The following is an 18,863-nucleotide window of genomic DNA, read 5'->3' on the forward strand; positions in this document are numbered from 1 at the left end:
TATATATATATATATATATATATATATATATATATATATATATATAAATTACTCTTTTATAGAGTGTCCAGCTAACATTGATTTACCAAAATTAAGGGGAACAACTGCATGTCATATAAAGAACACGTGTACGGCCATTAGGTGCTGCGTGGAGGTAGGGAGGGTGAGCAGGACGTTTGAGGTGGAGCTTGATATAGACTTCTGTAACCAGAAACTGACTTTTGCAGTAGAGAAGCTAACAGACACAATCTCTCTGCAAGGATTTGAATATGGTAAGCTTTTAAAAATGAAAATAACAGTTTTAAGAAATAAATGTTTTAACTTGCCTAAGCTTGATGGTAAATATGTGAGAAAAAAATAGCATTGTTTTTGTAATAAGTAAATAATGAATTGTTCTCATTATAAATAGACTGAGCTCTGTTAAAAATTGTAGGTAAACGGAGAGAAATTGTCATCAAGGGTGTCGTAAAGTTGTGGTATGATATACAACATTCTCTTTGCACATTTTTTAGCTTACCTCAAGAGAGGTTTTTCGTATCAAAACGTGACTGTTGTATGGAGTTTTCACGTCAATATTGTTATATTGTTGTAGGACCTTTAATAACTTTACTTTTTCTAATTTTTATCAAGAACCACTGATCCAATATCGACTTAAATTGGTACATCTATGGTTTATGGTTTCATGTTTGTATAAGAAGCAGGTCAGATTCCATTGTAATATAAGGTTGAAAACTAGAATAAGCGATAATGAGAAGAGTTTTCATGTATTCTTCTCAGGAACTCAAAAAGTATAACTGTATGATATTTTAGAAGTTTTAGATATGTTAGAATCACAATTCATTTTTGAACAGGAAATGGCCTCGAAATGAATTCAAATTCTGTAATGAACATGTACCAATTTAAGTCGATATATATACCACCTGTTTTTAGGAATAAAAGTTAAATAAAACCAAATTTTAAAAAAATACTTTCATCAATGAACTATGAATTATCGATTTATGTAGTAATCAAAGTGTCTAATTAATACATAAAACCGAAAATCTTTAGAACGAAGTAACTTATTTACCTGAGCATTGGTAATATTAAATCGTGCGCTGGGTGTACACAATTACGCAAACAAACGGGTAAGCGAGTAAAATTTTGTTTTCATTTTAGATCTGTTTTATAATGATTAAAACGCAGATAGAGAGCTTTTATAAATTGTTTAAACATTTTCGATATAGATGGTACGTGATAGGATACGATAGAGTATATCTTATTTGCAGGATATGACGCAGAATAAAGGGTATTGGATAGAAAAGGGTTGCTTTGTCAACTCTCACTATAGTAGCACTGTATCTGAAGTAAATTAAAGCTTAATATAAAATGAAACTACATTTAGAATATTTCATTTTTAGCTCAGTGATCACAGCTGAATGTTAACAACCCTTCTTTGTTTCTTATCATTTAATGTTTCTTTTTTTTTTCTTTTCTTTAAATATTTACAAGCTCTATATCGAACATCACGTGGAAGGATTTATTTATCAAATGTTTTTTTTATTATGCATATCTTTTAAAACAATCAGAAAACACCAGCATTGATTATCAATAATTATACATAGGGGGATGTTACGTACCAGAGGTTTTCGAGCTGTCATTTGGTTTCATTATCCTTCTCCTACTATTGCTATTTGTTTCCATATTATTTTTTTCAAATAAGAAGTGGGCAACTAATATATGTTGTAAATTTAAGTTTCAATCTCTTAGTTGTTGTGCTATGTTCAAATATTTACACTTGCAACTGTTTTCCTTTACATAACACTGAGAAAAAATCGTTATTATTTGTTATGCAACAATTAAAAGGTATTATTTTTAATGTATATGGGGATATAAACGTGATCATATCTACCATAAAGCCAAAAAGGCTTCATAGGATTTGATCACGTGACCAATCCGTACTTATATTCCGATAAACATAACAAAATGAATCATTATTTCTTCAGATAATGCAAATGATTGATATATAGTTTTTTTTAAAGATATACTCTGTCAATATGCTTTATCTAAAAATGTTTGGAAGCAAAGTAGCGCTTGATTTATTGGATTTAGAACAGCAGATATTTATATCTTATTCTGTTTTGTAACGCACAATAAATTGATTTAGAACATGAAATAATCTATCATGCATTTATCAAAACATTATTGCAAAAATGTTTCTTTTCTAGCTTTACAAGAAAAAACATATCTTGTTTCTCATTAAACAGGTACACTATATGGGATCACAAGGGAGAGGGAGTATATGTAGTGACGATGGATCTCGCTGTGTGCTTTGAAGATGGAGGGGACTGCTTGATCAACACAAATGTCCTAGATCAGGCCAAGCTCTCTAAACAGACCTGTGTGTGGGGAACGTCATTCCTGAATCCAAGTATCTACATATATTTGTTTTTTGACTGTGTTTAGAAATTCATGACAAACATTATTATATTTGTTTTACAAATGCATGTTGCTTTCTATTTTTAAATAATATGATCATGATAACTTTTGTGAAACTATTTGCTCATACTATATGCATCGAAGCGTTGAGTACAAGTTTTTGGTTTAACGAGAATATTCATAATAACTCAACTGAAACGTACACCTACATAAACGTTTCATGCCATAGGTAACAAATGCAATTAATAATATGAAAATCAGTCAAAAATATTTAAAGTATGTATTGAACAATAAAGAAGGTCTAATTTTGAGTATTTTTTCTTTTACCAATATGTTTCTTAGTTCAAATGAAACCAAAAATGATAACTTGTTAACACAAAAATATAAATTAGCATTGTGAATGTTTTGTATTTCTCTATTACTCAACTCCAATAAGTTATGTCATTAATTTTTACAATGAAAAAAAAACCCCAGATGTTTAAACGACTAACAGCATTAGTCCTGTTTTGTTCTTTATGTTATTTCATTGAGCAAAAATAATTTTATAGAACTAACAAATAATCGTTTTTGAAAAGGAATTACGGATGTAAAAGCTACAAAATGATTATTCTATATTTATAATAAGAACATCTTTCATTGAATAAATTATTACAGAATGTTGCTTTATAAGATTAGTTATTAGTTAAGTAATAAGATAATGTCGTGTTTTTCAGATTTTTCCCTTGAACAGTTTATGAGAGACAGCGCAATTTCTACCTATGATCAGATAAAGGGCCTTGCTCTAGACAAACTAAAAGAGGCCCTGGGTCTTCCTACATTCTTAGATGATCCACCTTGTTCAATGACGGCTCCTGGTTACACCCCCAATGTCAACGGCATTAAAAAGGGTTGGTCCTGCTTCATAGTATTCTAATATATAATGAAAAATACATTTGTAGTTTTGTTCAGATAATCCAAGGGACACTTAGGGGACCTGTTTCTATTTCTTTAATTTTTTATATGTTTGTTTGTTAAATCCAGGGGTTGAATTGGCATATACCCAATATACCGTAATTTAAAAGTTTTTTTTCACTATTTGACATCTAAGAGGAAATTTAAATACATTGTAGGATGCACAATTTCAAAACTTAAGATCAAATATTATTCACTTGTAGTTGATATGCATTTATTTGTTAAAGATGATCTTGCCTATCTATGGGCATCTAACTTTGTGAATCGTAAGGAGGAGGAAAGAGTTCTTACCTGAAATATTAAATTCTTTACCTTTGGTCTATTAGTTAGGGTGTGTGGGGGATTGGAGGATAGTCTCTAGTGGTTACATGTATGAAGTGACTATGCACTAGTGAAAACAATAATCTCGTCAATTTTGGATTTCATAGGCATACTAAAAGTATATGTTAAGGATAAGCAAGAATATCTATCAATTTGTGAAACTCATGTCCCTTGGGATAGGGATAGGTGAACTTACTGGGAAATTATTTGTGACTTGTATTGTTAGATAGTTATAAGTCAATAGAGTTTTATTTTTAGAAGTATTTCATTTAAAACCTTTTAACATTTTATAAACCAACATTTGTTTTCCTTACTTGTTCAATAACTTGAATTGTGCGCAGATTTTAAGCTGCCTTTTTGCATAAATATCTTAAAATTGCAATACAATCATAAGTTTTGTTGTGTTTAAGCATTTTTTAGACTATTTTAGAGTGCCAAACACAAATATATGACAATATTTTCATATATCTATTTATGGATTTTGTTTATCGTCCTCTGCTGCTATCAAATGTTTTTTTTCTCATTTTTTAAAAGTTTTGCCCTATACATCTGACTTAATAAATAAATATGCGCCTACTTTAGATTGCCTGACAAGGAGGTCATATCTAATTTCATAATTAACCATGTAGGTCATTACTCTCCATCTTCTGGTCAATAAATAAAATCAAAAACAAAAAATCTCAGAGCTATTTATTTTCGTTATCCTTCACAACTAGATAAACCTTGTTTTTCAGTTTGAAAATAGTTCTCAACCAGTTTGGGTTGCATTAAATGATCATTGGTGTGCTTTATTATGTGGTGACCGTTAAGAAATAATAGCCTTTCGTATTTTTCGTATTGTCATAACCCATTTCCGAACGAGAGGGAATATACTGTTTCATCCTTGTGTGTTCGTCGGTGTGTCTGTGTGTCTGTGTGTGACGCAGTTATTTAGGGACTTATGTTCGCAGAGGCTTGAACTTTACTACATTTAAGCTTACTTTATGGTGGGGTTTATTTTTGTTAGAATCTGATGCCAACCCCCTGTCTTTTCCTGCATATTTTCATAACAATTTTTCGTCGCAGTTTTTTCACACGCTTAAGCATTGGGTCACATACTTTACATTACTGAATAGGAGGTGTTATCTTTTAGCAGAAAGTATAAACACTCGCGAGTAGACTAACCGCTTTTAATGTTAAAGACATAAATCATTGATAACATTAGTTTCCAAAGTCAAACTGTTTTATTGTATACATTTTAATTTATTAACAGTGTGTTCCAAAGACCTCTTTCAGTCAGACTCTTCCCTTCCATTCCTCCCTAGTAACATGGTGTGTCAGATCACAGAGTCCTGTACTGGCATTGACTGTTGCATCAGAGCTGATCCCATCCACCATAACTTCCATGCTTACCTTGATATAGACCCGTGTAACTTCAAAATCAAGTTTGGTATTGACAAATTCCAGTTTGAGATATACATGCAAGACTTTGAGTTTGGAATTGAAAAAGATGTCAGACTGGTCAACGTTGTACGCATCAAGTAAGAATTACTATACTGCTTGAAAAATAATTTGTCTATGCTTATCAGTATTTTTAAACAGCAGAATTTCATGAAAAATGATGCTAGGTTAAATATATACCTTTTCGGTGGATGATCAGGTTCCAGATTTGGGATTTATCAGCTGAGAACCAGTATGTTTTAAACCTCAGATTCAGTGTTTGTTTCGATTTACACTCCTCTTGTGTCATGGATAAAGTCATCTTTGATGAGAAGCGCCTACCTAAGAGTGTTTGTGAATTTGCGTCAGCTGCTGAAATACAAAGTATGTGAGGATTTCATTATGTATTTATGGTGATATACAATTATGTTTATCCTGGACAAGCTTTTAGAATTTAATCAAATTGAGTAAAATTTAATAAATTGAAACTATACTTTGACCCGTGCGTGCACGGGTTGACTTATCGCAAATGATATCGGACATTTACAAAAAAAATAGATACATCGACACACCGTATTGTTCATATTTACGTAACCAAGCTTTAAGACAAAAATAATGCTATTAATTTCACTACACTCTGCTTAGTTAGAATAATCTTATTGTGTCTCGGGACAGGATTTCACCACAGTTAAAATGCCTCCAATATACCCAAAACGTAGCAGAAAAATGCAGAATTGCTCCGAAACGATTTTGGAAATAATTAATGAGGCTGAATTGAAAATAACAGTCAAATTTTCATCTAAAAATGTAATTCATATTAATGAAGAATCCAACACTTTTTAACCAACGTTTTTTACTCGTTTTAGATTTACACACCATTTTGACATTCGGAACTCTCGGGATATTTCATAGTAAATGCACTGAGTTAGAGTTAGAGATAAGAGTCTCCCGTATTCCTTTGATGAACAGAAACAATTTTAAGACAAATTTTCAATGAAAATTTACACTTTTTTGAAAAATCGTTTCTGAGTTTATCCAGGCAAGTGTGATATTGTGGAAACTAAAGAGCCTCCCGTGATTTATCGTGAATGTAATGCACATGTGCAAGATTGTAAAATCCAAAAAAATCCAGATAATTTCCGGACTTTTAAAAGGAATTTTCGTTGATTATTAATTGCCGAAGCTTCAAGTACCAATGATGTTTAAAATATATAAAACAAAATAAGTACTCTTCCGATTTCTCGGTATTAAAGCCCCAAAATTCGAGTCTATTATTTTAATATAATAGTATAGATAATATGCGTAACATCTGAAAGTACAATCATGAAAGACTATAGTACCCTGGTATTCTAAATACAATTTTCTTTACACACAAATTTAATTATATTACTAATGACAATTTATTCTGATTTAGAAAAAGTCATTGTGAAATTGACATTTTTCATAGCTCGTTTTCTAAACCTTTAGACTTTTCCTTGGAGGAGTGGAAGGCTTCCCTTGACATCTCAATGGACACACTTCTTCCAACCCTGACCGATCAGCTGATGGAGCACCTAGGTATAGCCGGCTTCTTGTCTTGGCCACAGTGTAGTCTAGCTAATGGAACCACCAGTACTAATGGATGGATTGATGGTAGGAGATTGGAGACATTTTTGATGTACAAAAATACCTGCAAAATTGCTGCTTTTATATTAATTTACATATTAAATAATTATTCCTTTTGTGTTCAGAATGCCCCAAATCAGAGCTGTACAAGAAACTAAGTCTAGCTGGATTACCTTTGACATGTTCCATAAGTTCTAAGTGTACAGAGATCCACTGCTGTCTACAAGTGAAACAAATAGGAAGGAACTTTGAAGTTTACATTGACCTTGATCCATGTAACAAAACGTTGGTTGTTGGCATAGAGCAATACAGAACCAAAGTCAATCTTCTTACATACACATTTGGTGAGACAATACATTTGTACTGCAATTATTATACAAAAATCAAGATAGCCCTGTCAAGATTTTCACAAAGGATGATGGCATTGCTTGTAAAGTAACTAAGTAATTAGAAAGCCTTGTTCTATTAACAAATCTTTGAATTTTGTGATACATGTAGTAAGTGTATCTTTTTACACATAGCAAATACAACAATCTTAAAGATTTAATTTGTCTTTAATTTTTTTTTTGACAACTGACAATGTATAGTTTATATATAAATATATCTATTTTTCAGGAAAGAAGGAAAGATTTTGGTTACAAGAATTCATAAAGATTGAGTAAGTAATGCATACCAGTTATAATAAACTGACTAAGGTTATAATTGTCCATTTCTGAATTTGCTCTACTGCCAGCTACATTGAAAAGATAAACCGTTTTATAGTGTTTGTAACAATTATATGTATCTTAGTCATAGTTTCTTGACCTGACAAATGCGTATCAGAACATAACATAAATGCAACGTCAGTTATCCATGTTGCACAGTAAGACATAAATGCAAAATTGTTACTCATTTAATTTTGAAAATCATAAACGCATGTATATATATATATATTAGGAAATACCTTAATTTAGCAAGTAAAATAAATACCTTAATTTAGCAAGTAAAATAAATGGATGGGTTCTTTACTAAACAATAGTTCACAGCTAATTAAATCATGTCTTAAGTTTTAATTTTAAGTAGATCTGATGGTTAGTTTACTGACCATCCAGCTCCTAAATGATAATAATTTGATATCAATACCTTTGTGCATTAAAGCACTATGAGCTGTAATTTTCATGTTGAAAATTTTTTTGAAGAAAATGTTATTTTCTACTAAAATGACAAAAAAATATCATAGTTTTAAAATTTCTGTTAGCTCTGTTTTTTGGGAAAAGCCATTAAGAAGCCTTAATTGCAGCAAAATTGAATTATTGTCGTCCTGTACAAAAATTGATCTGCTATATATTCCTTCTAAGTGAAATCTTTCTCCTGACAAAAATTATTGATTTTTTCAAACCTTATTTATCATAAAAGTTTAAGTTACAGGCAGACTTTGTATACTAGCAGGTTTTTGCAGCAAAATAAAATTCTAAAAAAATACAGCTCATATTGCTTTAAATGACGGTAGTCAACTACGTCCTACGTGTAACAATAAGATTTACGAAGTAAAAGTTGAAGGTTTTATATTCTAATTTTCAGAGAGGGTTTTAAATGTTGAATTCTTGTAAAATTTGGCTCCAATTTTACAAGACATTTTTTTTACAAATATACTTTTTCTATTCACGATGATTTATTCTGCGATTCACCTGAGATGAACAGGTCCGCGACGACTAAATATTTCGACCAAACTTAATTAACACCAGTTTATTTTTCAATCTTCCTGATTTTATTTTCTATATGTGATACCTGACCAACAAAATACGTTACCTCAAATATACTTGGATTAAAAAGTCAAGTAAAATGTACGTAGTAATCAATTTTTCTTTTAATTTCATGATTATCTTTTTCTCCTGAAAACCTACAGCAGGAAAACAAAGTATCTAATAAAACTTTCTTTCGTATTACTGTGGTATGCTGGAATATTTTTTATATGGAAATGATGTGAATACATTACTAACCATTTTTAAAAGTGTTTTGCGCCATGAACTTAAATCAACAAATGCTATCCTTAAAAAATAAGGCATAAAAGCTTATGTATAGAGAAGCGCCGATCCCTTTCTAATTAAACTAAAGAAACAAAAAAGATATCCATATGTAAGTTACCTGTCATATACATGTAATAAAATTAACTAGTTGATCACAATCGAATAGTCACTGAAATTAGTGATGTTGCCTCCAGAAATTATTTCATCCAATTATAGATACACTATAGAAGATCTTATGGGAGCAGATAGATATATGGTTGACATCAAAGTTGAAATCTGTTTGGAAAAGGACAAGCCCTGTATGATTTCCAAAGAAATCACAAAAGACTTGTATCTTCCTAAACTTGGATGTGATTGGTCTCTTGACTTTTCTCGTAAGTTCATGGTACATTCACAAGTTTACTACTATATTGCTATGTGACAGTTCGTTCCAAAATCCTTTCGATAGGGTGAATGAGAAAAAAAAACATTATTTTTAAAATCAACTTATCTCATGTCATGACTGTCATATCAGTAGAGTATTGCCATATTATACATGTATTAGCATTTCTAAAAATTCACTAAAAACTGTAATTCCTTTCGTAGTAAACATACATTGATGTTTTAAACGTATGGAGTAGAAAGCATAGGTTACTTCTATATACTATATTTTTTAGTTGTTAAAAAAAATGTTAAATTTAGCTAAAGATATGTGTTTCCAGGTTTTTCACTCAGTGATTGGTACAAAAAAGTGTCGGTTCCTGTTGGAAGTTTCTTAACAGCCACCCATCTTTCCCTTTTGAAGGAAGCTCTAGGAATCACTAATTTCCTGCTGCCTAAGGACCAACAGTGCAGCAGGATGTCTTCTGATTACAAGCCTGAGACCTCTGGACAGCTTGGATGGAAAATAGGTAATCTATACCCCATGTGTCATGGTGCAAAATAAAACATTTGAAACATTATTGAAGTTGATTTAGTGGACTAAACTAATTTTACAATACGTTCTGTAGACTGCCAAGAATCTATAGATAAGATGACTGAAATTGCAACTGACCTACCTCTGAGTTGTCACATAAAAGACCACTGTACAGCAATAGAGTGCTGCCTAGATCTACAGAGTCCCCTACAACAAACCATCCACTTCTTCATGGATCTGGACCTCTGTCTACAAACTCTGAAATTGGGAATAGAAAACCTGACCTTTGAAACAACATTACTGGCATACAAATACGGTGTGGTTTTATTTACATATCAATCCTACCAAACTTTATCTTTGTGCGAAAAAGTATGCAAATTGTTTCATGTGTATTGTAGATTTGGAAAAAACGTTTATAAAATGTACAAGATCACCTTTTTAATTGTAATGTCTTTCTTTACAGGAACCCAAGATTATTTCAGACTAGCGGATTTTGTGCAAATTGTGTAAGACATTTATTATGCGATTGTAAAAACAGTATATTCATTTTGATATTATTTGATGATTTAGCAATATTGTAAAAATACTTCAGTTGATTTAAGGTTTAAAATGGTAAGCTCAGTAAAAAGATGTTTTAAATTTCTTTCTTTTAATTTCAAAAGATACCAGATTGATGATGTAAATAAAACTTCTCTGGAAGTAACTCTAAGAGTTAAGATCTGTCTTGAGGAGAACTCCTGTTTATATGATGTAATGTTATTGGACAAGAGGAGGATTCCTAAGTCAGGATGTAGCTGGGATTTTTCTTATACTATTCAAGGTAAACTGTTCTTATATTAAAATGAGTAAAATTATACATATTGCATTTATTCAATTAAATGATAAGAGTAAATATTCCTGTTTTGTAAGCATAATCTATCTATCAATCTATTTATCTATCTAATTAATCAATTCTATTGTTGTTATGTGTGTGTTTGTTGGTCTATATCAACAGAAAAGTTCTGATCTGTTACCCATTTTTTGAAATTAGATTTCTCATTGAAAAACTGGTACAAGGACATAGGAGCAAATATCAACTCCACATTGTCAAAGCTTAGTGCAGCTAAACTGCTGGAAGAGCTGGGCATCTCTAAATACGCCCAGGACCCACAATGTCAGAGATCAGGCCCTGTGTACAGTCCACATGTTAACGGTTGGAAATCAGGTACTCCATTATTCACACCATCTTGACTATTTTTGGTATTTAGTCATTACATTTACTGTATAACTGTTACTATCTTTTTTTTATAGATGAATGCATAAATAGGAATAAATTGAAGATAAAATCAATTGCCTTTTGATTTTTAATTTGCATGTTTAAGTAGACAAGTATTGATTGATAATGCAATGAATTTTTATAAATGCTTTTACGATGCATCATTATATCTTATCACTCTTAATATTACCATATTTACCTTCAGTCTTGCCTTGGTGGTTTTATTTTAAACATTTACCTTTTTCTCATGTTAATTTTAGTAATTGCTTGTTGTTTAAGATCTGAGCTATGTTTTTTATAGACTGTCAGATGGATGTGTTGACCAGCCCAATCCCAGACTCCGTTACATGCTTGATCAAGGACACTTGCACTGCTGTCAGCTGTTGTATGGACATTGACTTCCTACAGAGGTCTTTTGAAAGCTACATCACAATAGATGCATGTAATCACTGGATCCATGTTGGAATTGAAAAACTGTCCTTCAACATCTCCTTCGATGATTTCCCCTTTGGTACATGGATTAGCAATCATTTCCTTGAATTACTGCTGCATATAAAAAAAAAATTAAATTGATCCCAATGCTTATTTTTTGTATATCACTTTCATAAATCCATTTTTTTTTTCTTGCAGGGAGAGAAGACAAATTTTACTTGAATAGTGTGATTCGGCTAGAGTAAGTATACTTATATAATATTTGTTACATGTATACATTTCATCAATACTAATAAATTTCTTTTTTTTAAGTCGCATGTTAGAGAACTGCACGACAAGTTTTATAATATTAAATTGCAGTTATAAGGTAGAAGACTTAAAAACAGAGAGACAGTTCCGAGTGTCTGCAACCTTGAAAGCCTGTTTTGAGGCATCAGGCGATAATTGTCTTGTTGATCTAGCTATCTTCAAAAACACTCTGGTGCCCAAGAAGATATGTGACTGGACAGAAGGATTTTCAACTGCTAGTATGAAACCTTATATATAAAATTTTGAGGTTCCTTCTCATAGAAGAAATGGAAAGTTAAGTGTTGTATCTTACCATTTTATTTCCCTTTTACTTTTACCAGACTTCAGTTTGTCACAATGGTACCAGGATCTTTCACTGACACATGGATCGATTCTCTCACAGCTCAACAGAGACAACCTTTTAGATCTCCTGGGTATTAGGTCTTATCTGAACAAAGAACCATGTTCCTTTACCTCAAGTACATACAGTCCAGCTAACAGTCACGGATGGAAAAATGGTGCGTTGAGAAATGAAATAAACTAATATTAAAAATTGATCAATAAAATTAATGTCCAACATCTTCATTATTTTTTTTTCTGTTCAAGACTGTAATAAAAACCTGGATACTAGCTTACCTGCACTACCCTCCTCAGTCAGGTGCTCCATACCTGACTACTGTACAGGTGTGACCTGTTGTGTGGCAGAGAACTCTGTTCTAAGGCACCATTTTACAGTGGGAGTTCAGCTGGATGATTGCAACCACATCCTGACATTTGAAGTAGAGAAGCTTAAAATTGAATTTGCCCTAAATGGTTACAACTTTGGTAAGATAAATTTCATGTAAGCTAAAAATGAATCATTGAAATTTTAGTTTGTTAGACATTTTATTTGCAAGAAAAATACCGTAGGAGGTGTTGCCTGTTGATTTATCATTCCTCTCCTTGACATTCACAGTTCAAAAGTTTTCTGAATTCCTCAAAGTTTTCTAGTTTTGAATGTAAATGAAGATTGTACAATAAGTTATTATATCTTTGTAGGTATTACAGAAAAGAGATACCTGATGAGTGTTTTGCAGTTTGAGTAAGTGAATAGAATCAACTACTGTAAATGTATTATATTTGGTGTGTTTGATATTTGGCGGAGAATAGTTTTTGAACAAGTTGGCGTGGATTTGAATTAGCGTATTTTTAAATATGCCTATTCTTATACATGCATGCATTAGCGATGAACTTGATTTAGCAGAAGCCGCATTCCGCAAAAAATGCTAAATAGAGCACACAGCCAAATGTGTTAAAGATGTGTATTTGTTTGACTTTATTACAAATTTTGCTGCAAGTATCAATTACAAAGTGATAATTATGTTGTTAAATTTATGTTGATTTTTGAATAGATTTAGAATTGATGACATACCACATGAAAAGCATTACAAAATCTCAGCCAGCTTAAAGGTTTGTTATGGTATTGGTCCTTGTGCTTTGGACACAATTGCATTGATTCAAGACTTCAAACTGCCTAAAACACTGTGTGAATGGGGAACTGGCTTCCTATCAGGTTAGTGTCACAACTATCAAATGATATTGAAAATTAAAACTATGAATGACCATATTACCACGTTTCAATTCATCTTGAAAATACAATGTTAATATCATACAGATATAAACTGAAGGTTGGTTTAATTTCTTTGAGTAGAATTTTCCCTTGAATCATGGCTGTCGGACAAAGGACTAGACATAAAGACTGCTCTCTCTTCTTCGGATGCCTCCTCGCTTTTATCTTCTCTGGGAGTTTCAGAGTTCTTGAAAGATCCACAATGTTCAAGAACTTCGGCAAGCTATCAAACAAGCAGCAATGGATGGAAAAATGGTAAGAGTTAAGGAATTCTTTCTTTAAGAAATAAATCTTATAAACAAAAAGGTAGTAAAGTTCTTTTATAAATATCTTTTGAGAAATGGTGATGCAAAAATAAGGAATACTAAAGTACCATACAAAAATGAAATTATTATAATGGCTGTGTGAAAGCATACAAGATATAATGCCAGAACTATGTCATAGACTGCCCAAGCTTAAAAGTAAATCAATGAAAGTGGTATGATTATGTGAAAGCTTAAAAAAATATTAGGCCATAAAATTATATTGTAGACTCTCCCAGAACTACAGCACTAAAAGTTTATCATTGAAAGTGTAATGAGTATGTCAAAGCCCTTTTAATTATATTCCTATATAATTATTATGTATTGTAGACTGTCCAAGCACCCCTATCCTGCCACCTCTACCCAGTTCAGTGTCCTGTCACATCCCAGACAGCTGTACCAGCATTGACTGCTGTGCTGAGGTAGCCTTCCTCGGGGGTCGCTCCATTAATGTCCAAGTTCTCATGGATCCTTGTGAAGCCATCATGAGTCTAAACATTGAGAGAATGCAATACAACATCACTCTGTTTGACTATGACTTTGGAACAACTGACCATTTTACACTGCAAGGAGCCCTCCGCATTGAGTGAGTAATACATTTGATTCTTTTACTCAATCCCTGCAGAAAACAGTTAGTTTGAATACCGCTCCATCTGACCATTTGTAACAAAACTGTTGAAAATGAGAAATTTACATAATAATTTATTATTGTATTTATCAGTCCTGTGATGTATATTTTTATTTCATCGGCATGTGTATATTTGTGTCTTTTAACAGCTTCAGCCTCCAGAATCTGGTAATGGACAGGAAATACCTGTTAAACATGAACTTGAGTGTTTGTATGGAGACATCTGATCTCTCTGATTGTGTTTATTCCATTGTGATTTTCCACAACACAATATTACCTAAACAGCTTTGCAGCATGGAAATGCCCTATTTAAACCCCAGTGAGTTGTGCATGTACTGATAAACTTGGAATTTTCTAGATGTGAGATATAAAGGCAATTAAATTTATATCTTCATATATTAGTTAACCTTAAAATATATACTTAAAATATATACATGTACTTGCATAATTATTATTATTTTCTTGGCTATTTGACAAGGTTTTGACCTCTCCTCATGGAAGACCACACTTGGATTTGGCTCCCTGTTGACACATGAACAGACTAAGTTGTTACTGAGAGAGCTTGGAGTGGAGGAGTATGTAGAAGTCGGCTGTTCTAGGAACTCTGTACCATACTTCCCACAGACACAGGCTGGATGGAATATACCAACAGGTATGCAACAACTTAAGTATATGTGTGCAGATGAAGTTTTTACCTTCACAAAAAATATATTTTTATATCCCAGCTTCTAAGTTTAATGTGTATGATAATATGTGAACTACAATAAAAAGACCACACACAGGTTGCTTTCTCGTTTTAAGCTCACCTGAGCTGAAAGCTCAAGTGAGCTATTCTGATCACATTTTGTCCGTCGTCCGTCTGTCTGTCCGTCTGTAAACTTTTCACATTTTGAACTTCTTCTCTAAAACCGCTTATCCAATTTCAACCAAATTTGGCACAAAGCATCCTTATGGGAGGGCGAATATAAATTGCAGATATAAAAGTCCGATCTGTATTCAAAGCGGAGAAAACCTTGAAACTGTAGAAAAAGGGGGGTGCATTTTAAAAAATCTTCTTCTCAAGAACTACTGAGTCCAATTCAACGTAGTTTAGCATAAATTATCCTTATGTGAAGGAAAATATAAATTGCAAAAATTAAGGGATAATTCTGTTTCAAATCTGAGTTATTACGAAAATAATAATAAAGGAAAGGCGTGTTTCAATCAGTTTAATAGCTTCGGGTTTGGCATCCGTTAAAATGGGTAGGCAAATCTTGGCCTGGGCAAAACAAAAGATTGGCAGTTATTAATCTGCCAATCTTATTAAAATTTCAGGATATTTGATGGACCAGTATATCCCCGAGTACCCAAACTCCGTCACCATAAGCAGAAAACCTCCCGCGTTTCTCTGTAAATTATTTTTTGTGGTTTTTTCATCTGATATCACTAAATATAATCTGAAACAATATAATTTATAAAATTATTAACAAAAATATTTTTATTTTTATTCAAATAAGCTCTCTGAATACGACGTTTATCACGCGTGCTTATTATATCTTATGAACCTAACTCCGTCACCCACATGCTCTCTGATATGGCAGGGAATGAAGACACATTAACAATTTAGTTTAAACTCCATTTGTATCTAGGCCAAGTTATAATAAGTAAAAATGGTGCATACAATTTAAATTGTATTTAATTTCATCGAAATGAAATGATCGCCAGAATAAAAAATGGGTCCATGTAACAACAATCACAATGGCCTTTTCAGAATGTATGGATGCCGTTTGATTTATGTCCTTACATATTTCAAATATTTTATATCATTAATTAATATATTACTTATTATATTATTTATTTATTACATTTTTAGAAATGTAGCATATTCTAAATAGCGATATACCGGAGATATCTATACCCTGTATAAGGCAAAAATATCGGCATGAGCGATTTGACGTTATCATCAAGAGTAGTGCATAAAGGCTATTGCAGACTGAAAAAAATGTATTAATTACCTTAATCAAAAATGTATTACATGTGAAATGTTTCATCTTGACCTCTCTATAAATGGCTGACCACCGTATTTGGTCGAATGGGCCAGCATGTAAGAAATATCAATATTTTAGTGCACCCGTGAAAAAGTTTTAGCTGATTTCACACAATTAATGGTGCATAAAATGAACAAGGTTTAATTCTGTTATTTTTTGACACATTCTTAAATTTAACCGTTGCAAATTGTTGACATTTGATTAAAGATTTTTGACATGTAAAAAATGACGTCATAATCATACTTGATTTCAAACGGCGAGGAGTTTCCCGAAAGTGACGGAGTTAGGGTAGTGACGGAGTTAGGGGGCTATGCGATATTTGTATTCGCTGTAAATATTGCTGCAAAATAATGCGTATTTGGAATTGACGATTGCCGATCTGCCCCGGCTTTTATCTTGCCACGGCCTGGGTTTGCATTCCCATTTTACCAAGACTCGTATTCCATACTTCTAAAACGAGGTTCTTTGTTTAAAGCAGCCATGACATTATACGAAAAAGGGTCGATCTGACTATGATGAATTTGCTTGTTGTGCAACAGTTCGCGTATGAAGGGAAATTTCTGAGACATGCAAAATATATTGGTGCCGATTTTGTGAAGTAAATTGAGGCTAAATATTTCAATGCGTTGACAGTTTTCACACATGACGTTGGTGTTAGCATGTTCTGATTTTTGTTTCGTTTTCATTATTTATGCTTTGTAACCTGGGAACTATCGTCTGTATTTCGTGATTTTTACGTATCAAATCAAACAGAGACTTTGGTAAATTAAACAGTTAACTGTTTACCTTCGCAAATTAAGCAAAATCTGATGTGTCAAAAAAGTATTGAAATACAATTCATTCTATCGGTAATTCGGCATTATCTTTTGCGTAATTGTAGATTAATGCAATAGGTTTTGTTAAGATGCTCGGCATTTTCTCAAGTTTATTCAGTTTAAATAGAGTTTGATACCGCTGACGGAAATATGTAGGTATATATATATACATGTATATATATATGATTCATTTCGAAAAAATAAATTATGTTCTTTATTTGTTGTAGTACATGTTTCTTGTGTTTAATTGTTACAATTTCTATTTACTAACTATATTTGAGTGTTCAGCTTCGAATTATAAGCAAGATACAGAGATTTGCTCACAATTCTGTGTTTGTACACAGATCTTAAAAACTAAAGATTTAAAAAGTAAAAAAATTGTCAATATTTTTAAAGAAAATTTTCAAAGTCTGTTCGTCCAGAAACCAACTTTAACAACCTATTGTATTGTAAACTTAACCTTTTTTCGTCATTATTACTCCTACTGTACATGTGATCATTGACTGTGTTTGAGTACATTTGTATAAACTGATTTTGAACCTCAAATACCAGTGAACTGGTCTTGAGTGAATAAAAGGATTGAAAATCTAAGGCCATTCTTTTTTTCCATTTTAAATGCTGAATAGGAAATACCAAGTTAAAAATCTTAAGCTGAATGTAATAAACTCATGTGAATAAAATATGACTCAAACCTAGGCGAACTGTGAGCTCTGTATCTTGCTTATATTCTACGATTGACGCTGAAATTTTGGTTGAACATTAGACATTCTAAATGAATTAGAGTATGTTAAATACTTGTACAAACAAAATAAAAGAATGATATTCTGTATATACCTACTCTCTGGGGCCCCCTCTTTATACAATGAATAATGTGAAATCTACATCAATTTTGATAGTTTTTCAGACACGAGTAAATAAAAACGGCATCTTTAAAACAGTTTCCATCGTTCTGACACATTTCTGTTGCGGGGATAAAGTAATTATTGCTATTCCTAAGAAAATATCACAGCGGAAAATTATCCGGTTTGTACGCGAGGTAAATAACAGTCATTTAAATATAATGGAGAAGACAAATTAAATGTTGAAATGTTTTTAATTTGAGGAATTGAGCACATTGAGGTACAATTTTCTTTTTCACATCTATACATGTAGGATTTTTTAAATAAAAAACAATAACTATTATAATTTTTTTTAAATACAATAACTAGTAAGTAGTTGCTGAAAAAATGTACCTATATGCTCTCATATATGTGGATCGCTTTACATAGTGTGGGGGGGGGGGGGGGCAGAACGAAAATATAGGGAATTGGAAGTTAACAACTTAACAGTGTACCCCTACCAAATGTTTAGTTTTATATCCTGCGTAGGATGTTCTTATTCTGGTAAAAAATAGTATTTCATGAAGGTAGAATGTCAAAGATTACGTGTATGCAAAAATAAGTGTAAAATTCGAATACTTTACAATATCTATTTTTTGTTATTCTACCGAGGGACCATATGGCACAATATCTTTTGAACGCCCATTGTTGCTCAGGTGAGCAATGTGGCCCCATGGGCCTCTTGTCTTTTCTGGCAATTAAATGTTAATATAGTTAATTTTTCTATTGCTTTCTTTTTTAGCATGCAAAGCACGACCCCCTATACTAACCAGCAACAGCATCAGCTGTCACATCAACGCTTCCTGCACAGGAATCAGCTGTTGTTTTGATGATGACATCACAGGATTGACCTACCAGATATCAGTCACTGTTGACTCTTGTGAAGAAACACTGGTTATTACACTGGAAAAAATGAAGTTCGAGATATCTTTGTTTGACTATCCAATGGGAACAAAAAGCACTGCTCAACTGTTCGGAATTCTACAATTGGAGTAAGATATTGAGATGTTTTTGAAT

At 32.2% G+C, this 18,863-nt stretch overlaps 1 protein-coding gene across 1 annotated transcript in view; it reads left to right on the forward strand.

Annotated features, from left to right (window-relative positions):
* LOC128183252 (uncharacterized) overlaps positions 1-18,863 on the forward strand; it is a 181,761-nt gene that overhangs the window by 68,778 nt on the left and 94,120 nt on the right. The window contains exons 52-78 of the mRNA XM_052852197.1: positions 63-272; positions 434-476; positions 2,244-2,407; positions 3,129-3,302; positions 4,940-5,207; positions 5,327-5,490; positions 6,574-6,738; positions 6,837-7,055; positions 7,327-7,369; positions 8,934-9,091; positions 9,419-9,607; positions 9,707-9,928; positions 10,076-10,118; positions 10,275-10,432; positions 10,643-10,816; positions 11,169-11,378; positions 11,498-11,540; positions 11,660-11,826; positions 11,929-12,105; positions 12,194-12,412; positions 12,626-12,668; positions 12,979-13,139; positions 13,278-13,451; positions 13,829-14,084; positions 14,276-14,445; positions 14,605-14,778; positions 18,589-18,838. Coding sequence (XP_052708157.1) covers positions 63-272; positions 434-476; positions 2,244-2,407; positions 3,129-3,302; positions 4,940-5,207; positions 5,327-5,490; positions 6,574-6,738; positions 6,837-7,055; positions 7,327-7,369; positions 8,934-9,091; positions 9,419-9,607; positions 9,707-9,928; positions 10,076-10,118; positions 10,275-10,432; positions 10,643-10,816; positions 11,169-11,378; positions 11,498-11,540; positions 11,660-11,826; positions 11,929-12,105; positions 12,194-12,412; positions 12,626-12,668; positions 12,979-13,139; positions 13,278-13,451; positions 13,829-14,084; positions 14,276-14,445; positions 14,605-14,778; positions 18,589-18,838 — 4,438 coding nt within the window. The remainder of the gene's footprint in view (positions 1-62; positions 273-433; positions 477-2,243; positions 2,408-3,128; positions 3,303-4,939; positions 5,208-5,326; positions 5,491-6,573; positions 6,739-6,836; positions 7,056-7,326; positions 7,370-8,933; positions 9,092-9,418; positions 9,608-9,706; positions 9,929-10,075; positions 10,119-10,274; positions 10,433-10,642; positions 10,817-11,168; positions 11,379-11,497; positions 11,541-11,659; positions 11,827-11,928; positions 12,106-12,193; positions 12,413-12,625; positions 12,669-12,978; positions 13,140-13,277; positions 13,452-13,828; positions 14,085-14,275; positions 14,446-14,604; positions 14,779-18,588; positions 18,839-18,863) is intronic.

Source organism: Crassostrea angulata, chromosome 5 (genome assembly GCF_025612915.1).
Source record: "Crassostrea angulata isolate pt1a10 chromosome 5, ASM2561291v2, whole genome shotgun sequence".
NCBI lineage: Eukaryota > Metazoa > Mollusca > Bivalvia > Ostreida > Ostreidae > Magallana > Magallana angulata.